The sequence below is a fragment of the Natator depressus genome, chromosome 5, assembly GCF_965152275.1.
Source record: "Natator depressus isolate rNatDep1 chromosome 5, rNatDep2.hap1, whole genome shotgun sequence".
In the NCBI taxonomy this organism is placed as follows: Eukaryota; Metazoa; Chordata; order Testudines; family Cheloniidae; genus Natator; species Natator depressus.
The window spans coordinates 88,138,321-88,156,521 of NC_134238.1; the positions used below are offsets into that span (position 1 = coordinate 88,138,321).

The 18,201-nt window shown below is 37.7% G+C and overlaps 1 protein-coding gene across 4 annotated transcripts in view; it reads right to left on the reverse strand.

Moving 5' to 3' along the window:
• Nucleotides 1-423: 423 nt before the first annotated feature.
• DAPK1 (death associated protein kinase 1) overlaps nt 424-18,201 on the reverse strand; it is a 121,956-nt gene continuing 104,178 nt past the window's right edge. For all 4 annotated transcript variants that reach the window (XM_074953162.1, XM_074953161.1, XM_074953159.1 and 1 more), the window contains 7 exons: nt 17,290-17,512; nt 13,930-14,118; nt 11,701-11,898; nt 9,132-9,270; nt 7,795-7,915; nt 4,487-4,675; nt 424-2,659 (listed from right to left, as the gene is read on the reverse strand). In XM_074953162.1, coding sequence (XP_074809263.1) covers nt 1,427-2,659; nt 4,487-4,675; nt 7,795-7,915; nt 9,132-9,270; nt 11,701-11,898; nt 13,930-14,118; nt 17,290-17,512 — 2,292 coding nt within the window. In that variant the 3' untranslated portion in view covers nt 424-1,426. The remainder of the gene's footprint in view (nt 2,660-4,486; nt 4,676-7,794; nt 7,916-9,131; nt 9,271-11,700; nt 11,899-13,929; nt 14,119-17,289; nt 17,513-18,201) is intronic.

Below are 18,201 nucleotides of genomic sequence, written 5' to 3' on the forward strand. Positions count from 1 at the left end.
AAAGTGAATCTAATCTATTGCACAGAAGCGGCATTAAAAAAAAAAAAATTTCCCCTCCCGGAGTTCTGGTATTTTAAGACATGATCTTGGAAGGTGCTGAAAGCTCCCATTGCAATCAAGTTGAAGGTGCCCAGCTTCTCATAGGAGGGGCACAGCTCCTGTAGAATTAAGCCCTTAAATAATAAATTTTTTGACAACTTGTGAGTTAAAAAAACATGCGTGCACCCAGGAAATAAAAAATGAAAAGGATGCAATAGGCAACAGTTTATTTGTGTAAAAAAAAAATCCTTTAAAATTTTACTACGTCTTAAAGATTAAGGAAAAAATAATACTATTAATATATATATACACACATACAGTATATATGTATATACACATATATTGTACCATTAAAATTACATGCTTTTCAGAACAGAATGGGTCATGTTCCTTCACATCAATTTTAAATTTCTGACTGCAATAAACCATGCTTCCTTTTTTTAAATCTTCAAGTACAGGAAATAAACAAACCAGGATCTAAAAGTGGAAAACTATTTGTTATGCACAAATGACAACTGACAGCTATACAATTATTATTCTGCAGTACTCAACATTTTATGCGTGTCTTGGTGAATTCTACAACTCTGAAGTTTTACCTGAGATGTGTGGACACAATGAAGCGTGACCGTAGGCTTAACAGATTTTTCACATTATGGTTCGATTGAAATCAAAGCTGATTGAGTATTATGCATTTGTACACATAGTATCAACACGAGAACTGTTTGTAAAATAATGAATTTATCTTTACCAAATGTCTTAAAGCTGCAGGTGAAACAAAAAAGGCAAGCACCACTTGCAATGATCAGCATGCAGACAGTGAAACAGAGGTAGCATTTTCTTATAACTTCAGCAGAATCACTCAATTCAACCACACTCTCTTCTGCAAAAGGCACTCACTTTTTTTCATTTATAAATAATATGGTGTTAAATTCCAGCAAATTGACCATAAATGGTGTTTTCCCCCCCTACAAATGTAAAAAAGTTAAGCAAAGAATATGATGAAAAGATGAAACAGGACATAACACACACATTTTGGATGATTGTGCACCTTTCTTCCTTTTAGGAAAACTGAATTTCTTTAAAAAAAGATTATAGTACATCATCCAAAAGTTAGACTTCCCAGTTAAAATGGCAATATTAAGCAGCACATTGTATATCAGAATAGAATTGTAAAACACCAGAATTACACCAGCCTTTTAATAGCTAAAATAAAAAGCAACAGTTCACAGTTAAAAGTAGAAAGATTATTCACATAAAAGGTGGTGATAGGGAGGGATAAAGACCCTTCGATATAGAAGCTTATAAATTAGTATGTCTAGAACCTCATATTGTACCTTTTACACTTTCTGCAGTTTGAAAAGATACTGTCCATGCAAAACTTCTGTTCTTACCGTGACACTACTGAGCTAATTGAATTATAAGATGTCCCACTGTTACAACTTGAAGCATAGGCCTCTTGGCCATTAGCATCTAAATTCATTTTGAATACAGATGATGCCTTCAATAAAAAGTCTGCTGCATCTCTGCGGCCTAATTCCCTCAGTTTAGACATTAGGATACCTACAGTGCTCTCAGGGCCATTGCTCCATTCCTGCAAAAGGGCATGGACTGGGCTTGGGAGAAAATCATTTTGAGTTCCATTGTTTGTATTGTATTTTGCAACAAGATCAGGAAGGCCCAGGTTCATAGCCAGAAGGCACCAGTCCTTGCCCATAGGATCAGGTGGATCCAAAAGTCGACTAAGTTTCCTCTTTGTAAGAAGATTCAGATCAGAAGCATGAATATCCATTCCTAGACCTCCCTGTGAGTAGATGTCCAGACATCCAAAGCACAATAAACTGCTGAAGCTTTCTTTATAACCACCCATGGTATTAGTCAATGATGTCTCCTTCTGGCTTTGTGCCCGGAAGAAGTCTCTAGGCTGGTAGACCATTACTGGTTCATGATGTTCCCTCAGCTGCTGAGGACTAAGATAATGTTTCACAGTCAGCAGGCCTGGTAATGTTGTGGCCATTAAGTTATCAATGGTGCTACAAACAGAATCCAGAAGCAAGCAGCACTTGATCTTCTCTGTTTCCAGTCCTCTAACTTGAACTTCAATACCCTGACCATGGTTGACCAGCAACACTAAAAGCTCAGCCCCGCGATTCACAATCTTTGATCCATTTACCCAGAGACGTATATCTGCATCTCCCTCTGCATTCTGTTGGTGAATCCACCGACACAGATTCACTTGAACTTTATGGAAAATTCCACAAGGGAATGGGGTAAGGTGTTCCACAGGAACAATTCTAACACCACCATAAATCAGAACCTCATCCTCCTCATCTGTCCAAGACCTGTGAAGATTGTCAGTCTTGATCAGCGCTGGAATATCCACCATTGCTCCACTGCTGAGATCTCTAGCACAGATATCCATGGCATCCAAAATCTGTATCAGTTCTTCCACATCACTGTCTGATACCAGGCGCTGAATGTCCTCTATGGTATACCGACCTCTGTAATGATGTAGGGCTTTGGGATTCTCCACTGACAGGATTTTCCCCAGGACGTTAGAACAGAGCCAGCGAGGATCCAGGAGCACAACATCTTGGACAGTTTCACTCTGCATGATGTTTATCTGCTCAGAAAGAGGAAAATTACAAATTATATCTTGTAAAGTACAAGTCTACAGCAGAGCTGCTCTTATGGCTTGCTGACTCACCAGTCACATCATTGATTTACAACTGTAGCAACATAATAGTGCATTTCCTTCCTCTCATATTCCTAAAACAAAATCAGGATCCAGCTCTTAACTTGTTTTATTGACAAAGCCATCAAAGCACATGGCTCACTAAGATTTTTTTCAAACTATTTTAGCAGAAATCTTCTTGTGCACCTCCAACAATTTTCAATGGACATAGAAAATATTCTGGCCTAAAATGCAGTTTTTCCTCATTTGCCCTGGCCCTGATAGCAGCTGAAAAGAGAACAGCATTTTTGGCACAGTTTCAGAGCTTCTCATTCAACTCTTAAGCCACCAGATATGTAAGAGCCAGGATGTCACATTCAAAGTTCATACCTGCATCTATCTGCATTAGTCATTTGCTTACACGGAATTTAATGTTGGTAGAAAACAAAAATCTAGCCACAGAGAACAGAAATATAGGATTGGAGGTATAGCTGAAATTAGTAGGAAATGATATGACAAGCAAGGAAAGCATCACAAGCCTCCTTAACAGGTATGCAACTTCGAGCAATTGAATGCTTTGCCATGTCACTACATACTACAATAATGTAGCTACAGCAAAGTAAGCCTATGAGTAATTGTATTAGCTATTATCTCATTTGAAGTTCAGCATTTTATTTCACCCCTTTCCTGAATATTTATTTTATTTGCTTTTATAATGAGTATAGTCTAACATAGAACTCTTCCTCTTTTAAAGAAAGAAATGTTCAATGAAACAAATACACAGGAGCCATAAGACAAAAGATAACTGAAGTCTCTACGGGTTGATTTGCATTGAGTATGTTGTCTTGGAATGGGAAGTTGAGGAAAGAATAATTAAGGAATTTTGCTGAGAACACAGCAAGATTCTGTCAAAACAGAACATTCTGAACTACCTGGAAATCTCAGGTTTTAACAAGTTAAATATCTTGTTGTGCAACATTTTTCTGCTGTTTAATTCATTTAAACAAACAATGTGAGCTAGAAATAATCTGCTGATTCAGATTTCTAATTTTAGAAACAAAATCTGATAGCAGGATGGTGCAGTCACTGCTTAACTCCGCTGCTGTGAAAGCTGGTCCATCACTTATTACAACCCCCTTTTATCTGAGGAGTATCTGTCTGTACACGTTTGGCATAGATGGCTTTAGAGAATGCTTTTCTTTAACCAAATCTGAAAACAATTTATTCAGCCATTTTAACTCACATTTCAGACTGAAGTTGCACTGTAGATGAACAACTAAGGGCTTGTCCACATAAGGAAGTTATTCCAGAATTAGATATAGTGTGAATTCAAACTGCAATAGCTATTCTGGAATAGCTCCCTTTGCGGACACTCTTATTCCATAATAAGAATGCCTTTTTCTGATTTAGCTGAATTCACTTTGGCTTTCTAGACTGGGTGTGCTGTTAAATGATTTTTTTTTCCTCCTCCACAAGATTTCCTTTCATGCTTTACCCGCCAGTTCCTCCAAGAAGCTTGATACATTTTCAATTCAGCATTCTTATACTGGAAACCACTCACAGTTCACACACTCTAACTGGTTAGGATTTTCTTCTTTTTCTCCACTGAATTAAAGAAAAAAGTAATTAAAAAGGTGCAGAGAATACACTTTGCTCCAGATGGGTGAAACTCAATTGGATACTGTGTAGAATCAACAATCTGAATTTGTTTATGTTAAAGACAGAATGCAAGTAAAGTCACTACATAGTTATGCAGTTTAAAAAAAAATTACTTACTTCTCCTATGCTGTGCAACTGCTGGGCTATATGCCGTAGATCATCTTCACTTGATAATGGATTAAGCTGATCCTGTACATCATATACAAACTGCTGCAATGACATCAGCTGGTTGGGTCCATTAATTTTTCTCCAAGAAGGGAGGGTGGAAATCATTTTCTCACACAGGTGAGTCATAGGTGGACAAATCTAACAGAAGTACAATGGACATCAATTCGTAGTTCTACCTCTACTATGCTGACAAAAACTGAATTAAATTGTTTAGAAAAAGAGCTACTGCCAAAGACTTGTGTATTCCACAGCCGCAGAATTTGCCACAGAATCCACCTGGATGAAAAATTGTACGCTAGAATCTAAATTTTCATTAAACACCAATTTCTAGCCACCATGACCTCAAAAGTATCAGGGGGCAGCCGTGTTAGTCTGTATCCACAAAAACAACAAGGAGTCCGGTGGTACCTTAAAGACTAACAGATTTATTTGGGCATAAGCTTTCATGGGTGAAAAACCACTTGCATCTGAAGAAGTGGTTTTTTTACCCACGAAAGCTTATGCCCAAATAAATCTGTTAGTCTTTAAGGTGCCACCGGACTCCTTGTTGTTTTCATGACTACAAAGACAATCTGAATGTGAACCAATTAAGTGCTTTCTCGCCTAATCTGCGCACAACTTGAAACAAAGGTTTTGTGTGGTATTAACTGCCCCACTCATCTGGGGATTAACTGCGAAACCAAAAAATAGTTTAAAATATCAACAGTTAATTATTTCACTGTTGATCTTTTTAGCAGAAACACACCATTAAGGAGTTTATCATGAAATCCCAAACCACCTCCCATGTGCTACAAGTACCAATAGCTCCTCATCCCCACAACTTCTACAATGCAGTTGTGTGTTGCAAGTACAAAAAACGGTAGTTAATTGAAAAATAAGAAACTTTGGGGCAAGCATAACATAGAATGAATTTAATATCAAAATAAACAACACCCGTGTTACAATGCCGACTGCATTTTACAGGTTCATATTTAATTAATAATAAAACTCATTTTTAAAATGCAAATGAAGTGGTTGAAGAATTAAAAGCCTGTTGCATCAGAATGCCACAGAAACTAAGGCCACGTCTACACTACAGAGATTAAAAACAGCACAGATACGGTGCCATAGCTATGCCAGCATAACCCTGGAGTGTAAGATGCAGCCTACACCAACAGAAGAGGTTTTCCATTGCTGTAGCAACACCACGTCCTCCAGCATTCTTGTGTCAACCCAGCTGTGGCTACCTCAAGAGCTAGGTCGGCATAGCTCTAGTGCTCAGGGTTGTGGGGTTTTCATATCCCTGAGTGCTGTAGTTATGTTGACCTAAATTTTAAGTGCAGATCACGCCTAAGGGAACACTGCTGCAGAAGTTAGGTCAGTTTACCACTGGGTACGTGATCCCTTTTACCTAGCTAGAAACTGCAAATATATTTTTCAGAGTATGACTCTATGAAAATTATCAATATATATCTGATTAGCATATTTCTGAAATTACATTTCCATTGGTTCAGATAACAGTTAGCTCTGCCGTGGTGTTCTTTAAGTAACACACAGTCTACTTGTATAGCAAAATATTGGAAGTGTCCATAACATTACTCTAATTTATTTTAAGAGAAATGGAGTCACTGAAGTCAAAGCTGGGTCAATTATGAACTGAAATCACAGCTTTAAACTGAAAGTCACAACTTTTCCATTTTACTCCCCCACCAAAAAAGCAGTCTCAGATTCACTGACTGACCATTTTAAATGTGGGAGAAGGTTTATGGTAGATCATCCTCTGACTCCTATGACACCTCTCTGGGGTCTTCGTTCAAGACACAAGCTTTTCATAAGGAATTGTTGGCCCATTATCATTAAAATTGGTGCAGCTGTCCCAGCTGTGATATCTCACATAAAATAACGTATTAAAGTCACTACAAATCATCAATCATCATCTGAGGAAATGTACAGCTTACTGCTTCATGGTTCATTACTGGGAATTGGTGGGTCAAGGTCTCTTGGCTCCCATGGAACACACATGAATAGCAGCAGGAGCTGAGAATCCATATCTATACTGGGGAAATATAGGATTATTTTCCCTTTGGTTAAACTGAACTGGTGCTAACACAACTGGGAATCTGGTAACTGGACCTTTTTTCATCACCACATCTGTTAAACCTGCTATACGACGCAAATCTAATTGACACACTGGTAAAATAGCTCCAGCCTTCAGAGACTTGCCTACTCTAGAGCTCCCACTAAAGCGAACACTAATTCAACTGAACTAGTGTTAGCAACAACAGGAATTCTTTTGAAAAATCCTCTGTGTAGACAAAGACCGACTTATTTCAGGGACAAGAGACTGTGAAACTGTTTTGTAATTGAATTGTAAGCTTTAAAGAAATCATCAAATAAGAAAACCTGGGACTGAGCTGTTAGGACTGAGGTAATGTAAAGACTGTGAAGCATATCAGAAACCTGTGGTTAAAGTGAGTTGTAGCTCACGAAAGCTTATGCTCAAATAAATTTGTTGGTCTCTAAGGTGCCACAAGTCCTCCTTTTCTTTTATTAAAGAGCCAGTAAGTCAGAGGGTTAAAGAACTTTAATGATTATAATAAGCCCCTGTGCTACTCAATGCAGGATTGACTCCAAAGTACCTTTTAAGGCCACACATAAATTAAAATATTTAAAAAACAAAATATCCTTCCAACTTACAAACCCCACCTCTGATGATAAAAAACAAAAAAAAGATATAATTTACTCTTGGCTATTTATATTGCTTGGTGACTTTCTGCATTTCTCTCACACTGGACAATAAGAATAGAATCAATAATTTCTAGCCAATTAGATTGTCTGATTCACATGGGCTGATATGACACTGCAATGTTTGGGTTGCTACACAACAGGGGCATGTTTAAAAAAAAAGAAAAAGCTTTTCCATTGGAATTTAAAAAAAATCATGGAGATAGTTTTTATAAAAACTGATTTTTACAAACTCAATTTTCAGCTGAGTTTGACCTAACAGACCTTTGAAGAGAGGAAAAACTGCTTTCTTCCTATTTCCTTCAAACCCGAGTGTCTGTAGGCTCATTATCAACTGAAAGTGTCTCTGAATTAGCCACCAGAGAGCGTTCAAATAAAGAAACTGCACCTATTCTTCCTGAACTCCATGGTGTATGTGCCCAGCCTTTGACGCCCCAGAAGCAAGAGGCCTGTAATACTTCCCCATGCAAGTTTCCTTCAAAACCAGAATTTCACATGGAGTTCTAGGCCTAGGCCTTCAGGTAAGTACTCACAGAAATGATCTGGCTTCTTAATTCTTGTAGGTGATTTCGAAGAAGCTTCATATCTTTAGAGCCAGATGCTCCAGCATCCAAAACAAATAACTTGTCCAAAATTTGAAGATCATTTCCAAACCTAAGAGAGAAACAGACAGTACTTATTTATTAATTTCTAGTCCCAAACCAAATTTTATTTTAATTTACCCAACTGTAAATTTGTTATAAATTGTGTAAACTTTTACTTTAGCTTTAAAGGAATCATGAAAAATGGAATGAACAAGAATAGTAAGAAGTTAAATACTGGATATGATGCACAATACTAAAAGCAAAACATAGTATATTAGTAACTAATATTTTATTCAAGATAACAGAATTGTTGAAAGTAAAAGTTACTCTTTCATGTAAGCACTGGAAAAGAGGTCTCCACATATATTATAAAAAGGGAATTACAGCAGAGTCAAGGGATAGCAAGTAGACATACTGGCTATATGTACTGCTATAAAAGTTATAGCTATGATTTGTTTTTAATGAGTTCAGCTCACTTGGTGGTTCTTATCTGAAACAGTTCCACATTTATATTTGCTTTTAGAAGCATAGCAATGAGATATATTTATTGACTGAAACTCTAAGGATTACACACAGGTATCTATTGTTCAATTTCAGTAGATCAGGAAATTGCCCTAACACAGTAATACTAGAAATCTGGGGGATATATTTCTCCTTACATCCTCTTCCTAACAACAGATCCTACTCAGAAGACCTGAAGGGTTCCTCATATTATGGTATTGCTGTGAATTGTGTATAGTTTGTGTTGGAAGACTAGTCTGTGAAAATAGCTAATTCTGAAAACCAGCGCTATTCTCTCTGCAATTCATAGTGGTTGGCATTAGGACTTTCCAACATCTAGGGACACTTGGTTCATTTTCTTTTTCGTCCATATTGCCATACAGCTCTTTAGAAAGTTGTATATACAATACATCTGTGAGATTTATTTTTGTATACTAGATATCTTAATTTAAAGGATGAAACTCCATTGTGTCTGGGTATTGGAGCATTGATAAATAAAGTCACCTATTTTTCTCAGACTGCTACAATACTTAAAGATGTGAAGCAACCTACTTCATTTAAAACCATCAAGTGTTTTCCATTTTTGCACATTATACTGCAAGACCATTTTCAATATAAAGCAGCAACCAAAGCAAAGTACTGGATTTTCTTTGCTCCCATACAGATCAATGAATGTTATTTTGTAAATAATATGTAACACCCCAAATCAACAACCAGCTTTGGCATTTCCATGCTTTAATACTGGATTTAAATTAAAAAAAAAAACGCATTGCTCCTCTTCTCACCTGTTTCTGATTTCTTTCAGCAATGACATGTCTTTGTCATATCCAAATTCTCCTCCAACAGGGCGAGGAAGGTTCACAATGTCAGCATGGGTGGCCACCAGGACAACATACAATGGATTTTTCAGCCTTCCACCAAATGCTTCATGAGAAAGAAAAATACACACCCAGAGTACAATAATTTCAGGAAAAGTGCTCTTACTGTACCATAAAGGCAGAGATGAATTTTATGTTCCTGACATACTGGTCATTTTTGAGAGTACACTTGCCATCTTAAAAACATAATCTACACACTTGTGTGTGTAATTTAAAGACTGTTTGGTTGATGTGATTTGTCTATAGCCCATAAATATGGATGGCTTGCCCTTTCAAATAATATTAGAAATACTGATACTATATGGCTTTCTTTCTTTCTTTTTTTTAAAAATGATAAATATCATTAACAACACTAACAAATCAGCTGTAAACTACGAAACCATTTTGGGAATGACATTTAAGTCAGTAATAGCAACTACTTGCAAAGATTCTTGGTAATTCTTTGGATGCTCTTTAGTACTACAGGATGTGAGTTAGAGATGATTATAAGCAGAACACAAATGATCTACAACATTCATACTGTGGTATGAATGCAATTGTACAGTACTTACACAAACAATGAACTCTCACTTAGGTGAGAGTTAAGTAGGAAAGCCTGGGAGATACCATGAAAAGAATGAGAAAAAGAGAAAGATACAAATGGCATATGAATGAGGTGACAGTACGTAACACACATTTATACAGCCTGTTCTCTAATATACTATCCAGAAAAGAATAGACTGTTGGTCAAGTTTTACAAAACATGGGTCATATTTTGTGGTCTTTACTTCATCCTCATCCTGGCAAAGCCTCAATTAACTTCAACAGTTTTGCCTGAGTGAAGACTGAATAAAGTCTCCAGAATTTGATCCATTTTGCTTAAGCCACACAAAAATACCCTTTTATATGCCTAGTGATTCAAAATTAGTGTTCTGTGGCCTGTGAAGCAGTATACTATACTGCAGCCAGCACCCTGTTTTCTGGCTTTTTATGACGGACCTAGTGGAATTGGAGAGGAAAGTATTCCAAAGCTTTAAGATTTCTGTTAATATACGCTACTACTACACTTTGTTAGGATAGGTGAAGGATTTCTTATAAACTATTAGCAGCAAGGTCAAGTTGAACAACTTTGTTAATTACTGTACTATAGTTAAACTGACATAACTATTTAAATATTGCTAATCATTTTGCAAGAAGAACTGACAAAGTTTAGTTCTATATTTGGCTGAATCAAATTTGGATTCTAGCAACTGCAGGAATATTAAATCAATAACTTAAAAGCTTCAGTATTAATTTTTGGCAAACTTCTGAGTCTATTATCTCTGTTACACAACTACTTGCATACTAGCTTTTTTTTTTAAAACTCAAAATGAAACTGAAAGGCATGTGTGTGTCTGAACTGGAGGAAGGCAAACTAACATTGACCTGTATTAAGTTCATAAATAAGGAATATAGAATATCGCCTGGGCTCTGAGATAGTGCATTTAATATTAGCCAAAATATCAATAGGACATAGGGAACATTCAGCTCTAGATAAATATTTTGATATGCCTGCCAGGCAATTACACAGTGATTTTATCACTTCATGGGTTTTCTTTTTCCATACATGTCTAATCATATCCATTGGCCTGAACAGAGTTTTGGTTGATGAAGCCAAGACAGATCCCTGGGCTTGGTTCTTCCATCAAACTGTCAGGGTGTGTGGATGAATGCTCCACTGCAATAAAAGCTAAATAAATTGGTATAAACCAAGAATAGGTGACCATAATCTTTTTTAAGATATAGTGATCAAGTCAATTTGTTTGACATACAAGCAATTCCAAACAGCACAACCAGCTAGAGTATTAAACTAGAGATCTCATTTAAAAACTGAACAAACCTTTAGCAGATGTCAAGCAAAATTCACTACAAATATTGGGCTCCATCCACACCAACACTTAAAAGGAGTTAAGCTCATTTAAAGTTTAAATATAGTTCCAGCTAAACAGGTCTGAGCAGCACACGCAGAAAGTCAGCACAGTTTTAAAACACAATTCTAACATGATTTAGACCTATCCACACTGGCCAACCCAGCTAGTGCTGGAAAGCAATTTAACTGAGGTTGGGTTTAAACAGAATTTAAACAATGTTTCCAAACTTGGTTTAAAGACCCAGTGCACTTGGAGCCTGTATGTAGATAGACAGTACACAAGAATGTCAAAGTAGTTCTTTGATACAAGAACTTCAGTTTAAGGGGTTAGGGAGAAATTCAGGAACCATGCAAGGCTCTCCACAATATTTAAGCTGAACCTACACAATTTTAGTAGGGTTACGTGCCTATGGCCCTGTTTAGACCCTCTGGTGTGAGGGAGAAGTTCACCTCTATACTGAACTTTGTTTAAAGTTGATTTCAGTAGGATGCAGGAAGATGAACATACAACAGGACTCAAAGTTACAGGGAAACACAAACTTTTTTCTTTCCTCCACAGAAGGCATATAGACACACAGCATGTCATACCTATGGGTTCCTCAACTGGGACGAGTGATTTCAGGAAATTAAGCCAAAAGGTCACTTGGTTTAACTGGATTTCATAAGGTTCTTCAAGACTGAAAAGCACGATGTGAATTGCGGTGGGATCATTTGCAGCAAAATAATCGTAACAGCAGAAATATACAGGGTTCCCAGAGAATTCCCACACGCTGAAATCACCAATTCCTGTAAAAGGGGACAGATTGATAAGCAGGTCAAACTTCTTTAAGGAGCTCTGTTCTTTTAATATTGGAGGCAAAGTTTTTCCAGGGCTGACATCTGGAAGCCAAATACAAGTTCCAGGAGTCACAGACACTGTGCATTATAGATTAAATGAGCCACGGCTTTGTACAGAAATTACGGATATTAAATCCTTCAGAAAACAAAACAGAGCACTAGACATTAGAGAAACAACAGCTGCCATTCCTTCTCTTGCCCCTGAAAATGCAACTAAACATTTCTCCAATTACTTCTTTGTGATGTATGATATCTGGTGTTAAAAAGAGAAGATAAAAGGGTTATTCAGAAAACAGCCCATTTTGGTTTATAAAATTGAAACTACTGCCAAATCAGAGTGGGCTTTAAGAATCACCGCTTACTGCTAATTACCACTTAAGAACACTAGCCCTGGTGTGCTGTTTTCTGACATCTATTTTTGCTGTAAATGAAAGATGTGTTAGCTTCTCACAGTCTCTCTCTTAATCTGGCTGAAAGCATATGCACTTGTACCGTCTTTTATTTAGTAATGATTTTATAAAGTAATAAGATGATTTTATAAATATTATAGAAAAAATAAAAATTTGGAATAATCATCTATGCTATGATTCTTTACAATTGAATAGTTTCTACTGACAGTCTGCAGTACAGCTTTAATACATTTTAGAAACTAAATCTATTACATGGTTGTGCTGAAAGAGAATAACTGGACTAATAACAAGTGTTGACTACGTGTTAAGTTGCTCATCACACATGGGAAATGTTTTACAGTATGTTGCATTTACAAATATATTCCCTGAACCAAGATTAAAAGCTTAAGTCCCATTTGACCCTGGAACAATTGATATGGTAGGTAAAACATTAGCCCTGTTTTGAGTTTCACTTGAGGGAAGATCAGGTCATCTACAATAGGACAAGATGATGAATAAAAACAGAGGTTTCACATGTAAGGTCTTTGTGGCAAGGACCAAGTCTAATGACTATGCACCCACAAAGAATTATGCACACCTACGATGACATACAAGTAATGAAGATTCACTTCTGGTCCAAGACCTTTTGTGCTGAGTTTTTTTAAAAAAAAAAGTACCTATAATTGATACATAAACCCGTCAATGTATGTGGTGCCTTTATAATGTGTTTAACTTCACAGGGCTTTATGTAGGTTTAATCCAGAGGTGGGCAAACTTTTTGGCCCGAGGGCCACATCGGGGTTGCAAAACTGTATGGCAGGCCGGGTAGGGAAGGTTATGCTCCCCAAACAGCCTGGCCCTCGCACCCTATCCACCGCCTCCCACATCCCGCCCCCGACTGCCCCCCTCAGAACCCCCAACCCATCCAACCCCCCCTGCTCCTTGTCCCCTGACCGCCCTCTCCCGGGACACCCCCATCCCTAACCACCCCCCCAGGACCCCACCCCTTATCCACACCCCCTCCCCCTGACAGGCCCCCCAGGACTCCCATGCCTATCCAACCCCCCATTTTCCCCATCCCCTGACCGCTCCCCCCACCCCAGAACCTCCACCCCATCCAACCGCCTCCTGCTCCCTGTCCCCTGACTGCCCCCCCCGGGACCTCCTGCCCCTTATCCAACCCCCACCCCTTGCCCCCTTACCATGCTGCTCAGAGCACCAGGAGCTCGCAGCCCCACCACCTGGCTGGAGCCAGCCATGCCGCCACACTGCCTGGCAGGAGCGGCGGGCCAGAGCACTGGCAGCGCGGCGAGTTGAGGCTGTGGGGAAGGAGGGACAGTGGGGGAGGGGCCAGGGGCTAGCCTCCCCAGCCGGGAGCTCAGCAGCCGGGCAGGACGGTCCTGTGGGCCAGATGTGGCCCGCGGGCCGTAGTTCGCCCACCTCTGGTTTAATCTCTGCTTTAAAAAGATACGCACTAGTGGATGTGTTCAGGGTAATGCTTAAAGTAGATTTCAAATTCAAATATTTAAAACAAGTAAAGCCACTGTCAGTCATATAGAATTAACACACATTAATTCAATTAATTCATTACCATTCAAGTAGGCATTTTGAATGTCGATGGCCTTTGTAGACTGGTCATCTGCAGAGCAGTGAGAATGGTGAGATGGTGAAACGAATGCTTCTAGCATCCCTTTGGTAAGGCCTGGCTCAAACATCATGCTTCGACTTCTCACGCTAACATTTTCACAGCCAGGGTAAAGATTTGTAATGCTCACTGAAACTGAGTCATGAAAAAGAAGATTACAAACCATGAAGAGTTTAGAAACAGATCATTTCAAAATCATGTGCTGGGGATAAAATTTGATTTAAAAAGATCTGTTCTTCAAACAGAGACACCCAGTATCAGTAGCTGTAGCATCAGTAGCTGTGAACAATGTTTGTGCTCAAGATTCAGAACCAGAAAATACCTCTCACTAGAGCTGATTCAGTACCTTAAAATACCCTGTCTTGGCAAAATGGCTCTGAGAGATCGAATTATACATAATAGGCTTTAAAAGAAGGGGATGAAAGAGGCAGAGAGAGGCGAGAAAAGGAAGAGGAAGATACTGAGAACCCTGGAAGTGTAAGAAAGAAAGCACACAAGGAGGTGGGAATAAGGAAGACAGAAAGTAAGAGAATAGAGGTGAAGTACAATGTGTTTGATTAACGTCGTTCAACAGACCTTCTCCAGTTTCTCTCTGTGCTGAGATTTCCCCCCAAGTCAGAGACATGTTCAGATTTTCAATTTCTAATGTGCTTGGTCTCAAGAACACCCACAGGCTGGGCAGGTACTTTAGTTTCTATATTATCCAATGATAAAGTAATGATGTGCTAGAAGTAAGTTTTAGTGGTGTGAAAGGGCAAATTCTAGGTTCCCCTTATAGCACTGTTAGCCTGTAAAAGACACACAGGTGGGGCAAAATAATGGAAGTGACAGAACACAGTTTGTGAAAATGAGGGTTCATCCGTTACAGCTTTTCTATACACAGAAGTTGTATTGCTTTAATTTGCCATTATTAAAGCACTACAACTCCCTCGTGTGGACATATTTATAGCTGTATAAAGGTGCTTTATATTGGTATAGCTATTCCTGTGCAACTATAAGGTCTACCCATATAACTTTATACTGATATAACTGCATCTACAGTAGGGATTGTGTGCTATAACTATTTTGATTTTTTAAAAAAACAACCCCCTCCCCTAGTTATAGGGGTACAAAATCTCTGTGTAAACCAATTTAGATTCTGAAAGGTCAGCCCAGAAAGAGAAAGACAACCACAGAGTAGTCTTTATTATCAGTCAGCCCCCTCTATTAGACAAATCAAAGAATTCTTCACCCTTCACCAGATATTGAAGTTACCATTATGATATACAGATTTTAATATGGAAACAATTTGTGCGTGAGATAATTCAGCAGTATAAGTACAGTATCACTATACATTTGCCACATATATATGATTTTCAGAGTGTTCATGTAAATACTTGATAAACACAAGCTTTTAATGAGCTATATAACAAACACATAATCAGATGCACATTATAGTGTTAAACTACTGTAAGCGTCCATCAGCTCAGGAAGCTTTTTTCTTATCTCAAATATTAGCAGTAACAACAATGTACATTTATTTAATACTTTTCAACCAAAAAAACCAAACAAAACCCAAAAAAAGCCCAGGACTCTAAAAGTGCTTAAAAGACTGAGCATAGATTAAAATGAAACCATGTTAGCACAACATTATGGTTTTATATTTTTTGTGTATAATGTTAGGAAATTCATATTTGTGGGTTTTACAGTAATTATAGGCTTACTTCTTTTTGCATACAGTATTATGTATTTCCTTAAGTTGTGCTCATCTGATGCCTCATACAGCATGTGCGTGCGTATATATTAAGTAAGGTCATTCTTAGTTTTTTTACTTAAAGCAATACTGTGTACATAATACCATATATAAAACGAAGCAATTTCTTCCAGAACTGGGGTAATTAATTAAATAAATAAATAAAGTAAAAAGATTTTTCATTGCTTCATATGGTTACATGGGACTGAGTTTTTGTATGCAGTAGCCTGTGGTGATATGTGCAAAAAAATCCCAGGCCCGTATCTCTCTTGTTCATATGGCTGTGTTTGATCTTGAAAACCTATTCCCACTGGTTTCTAACATAAAAAAAAAAAAAAAAAGTAAAGACAAAAAACCCCACCCCCCTCCTTCCTGTGCTAACTCCAGTAGATAATATGCCTGCATTTCTTGATAGATAGTTTAATCTCCTTGTGCAAGGACCTATAAATTGAGATTAATGGAACAGAGCATTTCTTATCTATTTCCGCTCTACTCTCATTAAGTAATTCCTGTGTAATATGTGAAAGCCTCTTTCAGTGATTCATTGATCATTCATATATTATATCTTTGTGCCAGAAACCTTTTGGCCTGTTCTTTCACCAGAGTTCTTATCCTTGGAATAAACTGAATGAAGGTTGAGCAAAGATGAAAGCTGTTACTATATACTTTTTCCTAACATGGTCAGGTATTACCTAAAAATTATGGTAAGTGATAAACACATAATTATTTATGATTACTTCATTAATTATGAACCAACTTAAAAACAAAGCTTATCTAATAGATAAAATAACACTTCTACAGCATCCTTTCATCCAAGGACCTCAAAAAGCTTTAACCCCCAACAACCTCCCACACACTATCTCCCATCTAACAAAGAGGTATTAACAAGGATGAATTCACTTATTACTTTAGTACAGCCACTTCTAGGGTAGAATGCAGTAGTTTTTGAATATCACACAAACAGCTTAGGACTGGAAGTAGATAGTATCATAGTCTACTGAAAATGTTCCTTGGCCAGAGACTACCAATTACATTTTGCCAAAAATTAGAATTTGGTCAGGACACAGATTTAACACCTTTACATTTGCAAAAAAGTTCCAGAATACTTGCGACAAGTGGTCAGGTCCTCTACTTTCCATCTCATCTGATGCAATAAAAGTTTCTCTGGCTAATCTTGTATCTTTCACACTGACTGTTTCATCCTGCTGGCCAGGAACCAACAATAAAAGCCATTTCTCTGCATTGGTTTCCTAAAATCCATTCTCCTAATCTTTACTTTTAGAGATCAAACCAACAGTGCTTCACATATAGTTATTAACAAATTTATTTGAGCAGAAGCTTTCGTGAGCTACAGCTCACTTCATCGGATGCATCCGATGAAGTGAGCTGTAGCTCACGAAAGCTTCTGCTCAAATAAATTTGTTAGTCTCTAAGGTGCCACAAGTACTCCTTTTCTTTTTGTGAATACAGATTAACATGGCTGCTACTCTAAAACATATAGTTATAAGCACTAAGATAGAAATAATTATTCTCTTACTTTAAATGCTATAAAACCAGAAGCCTTAAAGTGATACCTGATGGTTTGGTAGACAAGGGTGAAGGTGGAAATCTGGTTGAATTTGTGGAGGAAAGCCTTGGTCTTCGTCTTCTGAAAAAGCTCCTTATTAGACCACACTTGAGAGATTCCACAAGAGTAGTTTTCCCAGATCCTGAGTGTCCAAACAGCTTAAGTTTTATTCTTGGCTGTGGGTTTTGAGTAGGTCTAAGCTGTTGGATAAAAAGTCCTCTATGTGTATCCTAAATCAAACAAAATGCAGAAATTAGATTCATTAATTACCATGCAAAAAAAAAAAATCTCAATAAGAAGCCTAAAAGCTACACTTTCAGTTTAAGCACAGTTTGAAAATACTCTGGGATACACTGTCCTGGATAAAGTGTATTGGAGGGATTTAGCAATGTGCCTCCTTACGTTCTGGATCAATTTATTTGGTATCTTTAAAATGGACATGAATAGAAGAGATCCAGAATGCTTGATCAGCACTAACTTCAGCTGTTCTAGAACAAACAGAATTATTTTTGAGCATTACTGAAAAATATAAACTTGCAACAATTTAATTCAAATAAAACTAGGTGAAAGGCACTTGTAAGTTTTTATTTAAGTCACATAATTCAGATAGCATTGTTACTATGGAACAGCAGTGTAAAGTACTGTGCTACTTTCTGGGGACAGAGCAAGTTTTAAAGTACCTCACTCTCTTGAAATTTCATTACCCCCATTCTTTTTTTTTTTTTTTTTTGCAAAGGGAGGTATAAAACAGATATTCACTCTGTTATTTTGTTATATAGTTAGGGGGCAGTAGGAGGCAAAGAAAGGCAGGGAGGTGAAACACTGCACTTTGTTCCTGCTGCAACAAAATAAATCCCAGGAACTGGCAGTAAAATGTGGCTTAGCTCTAACGAAGAGAGGAAACTAAAAAAAAATGAGT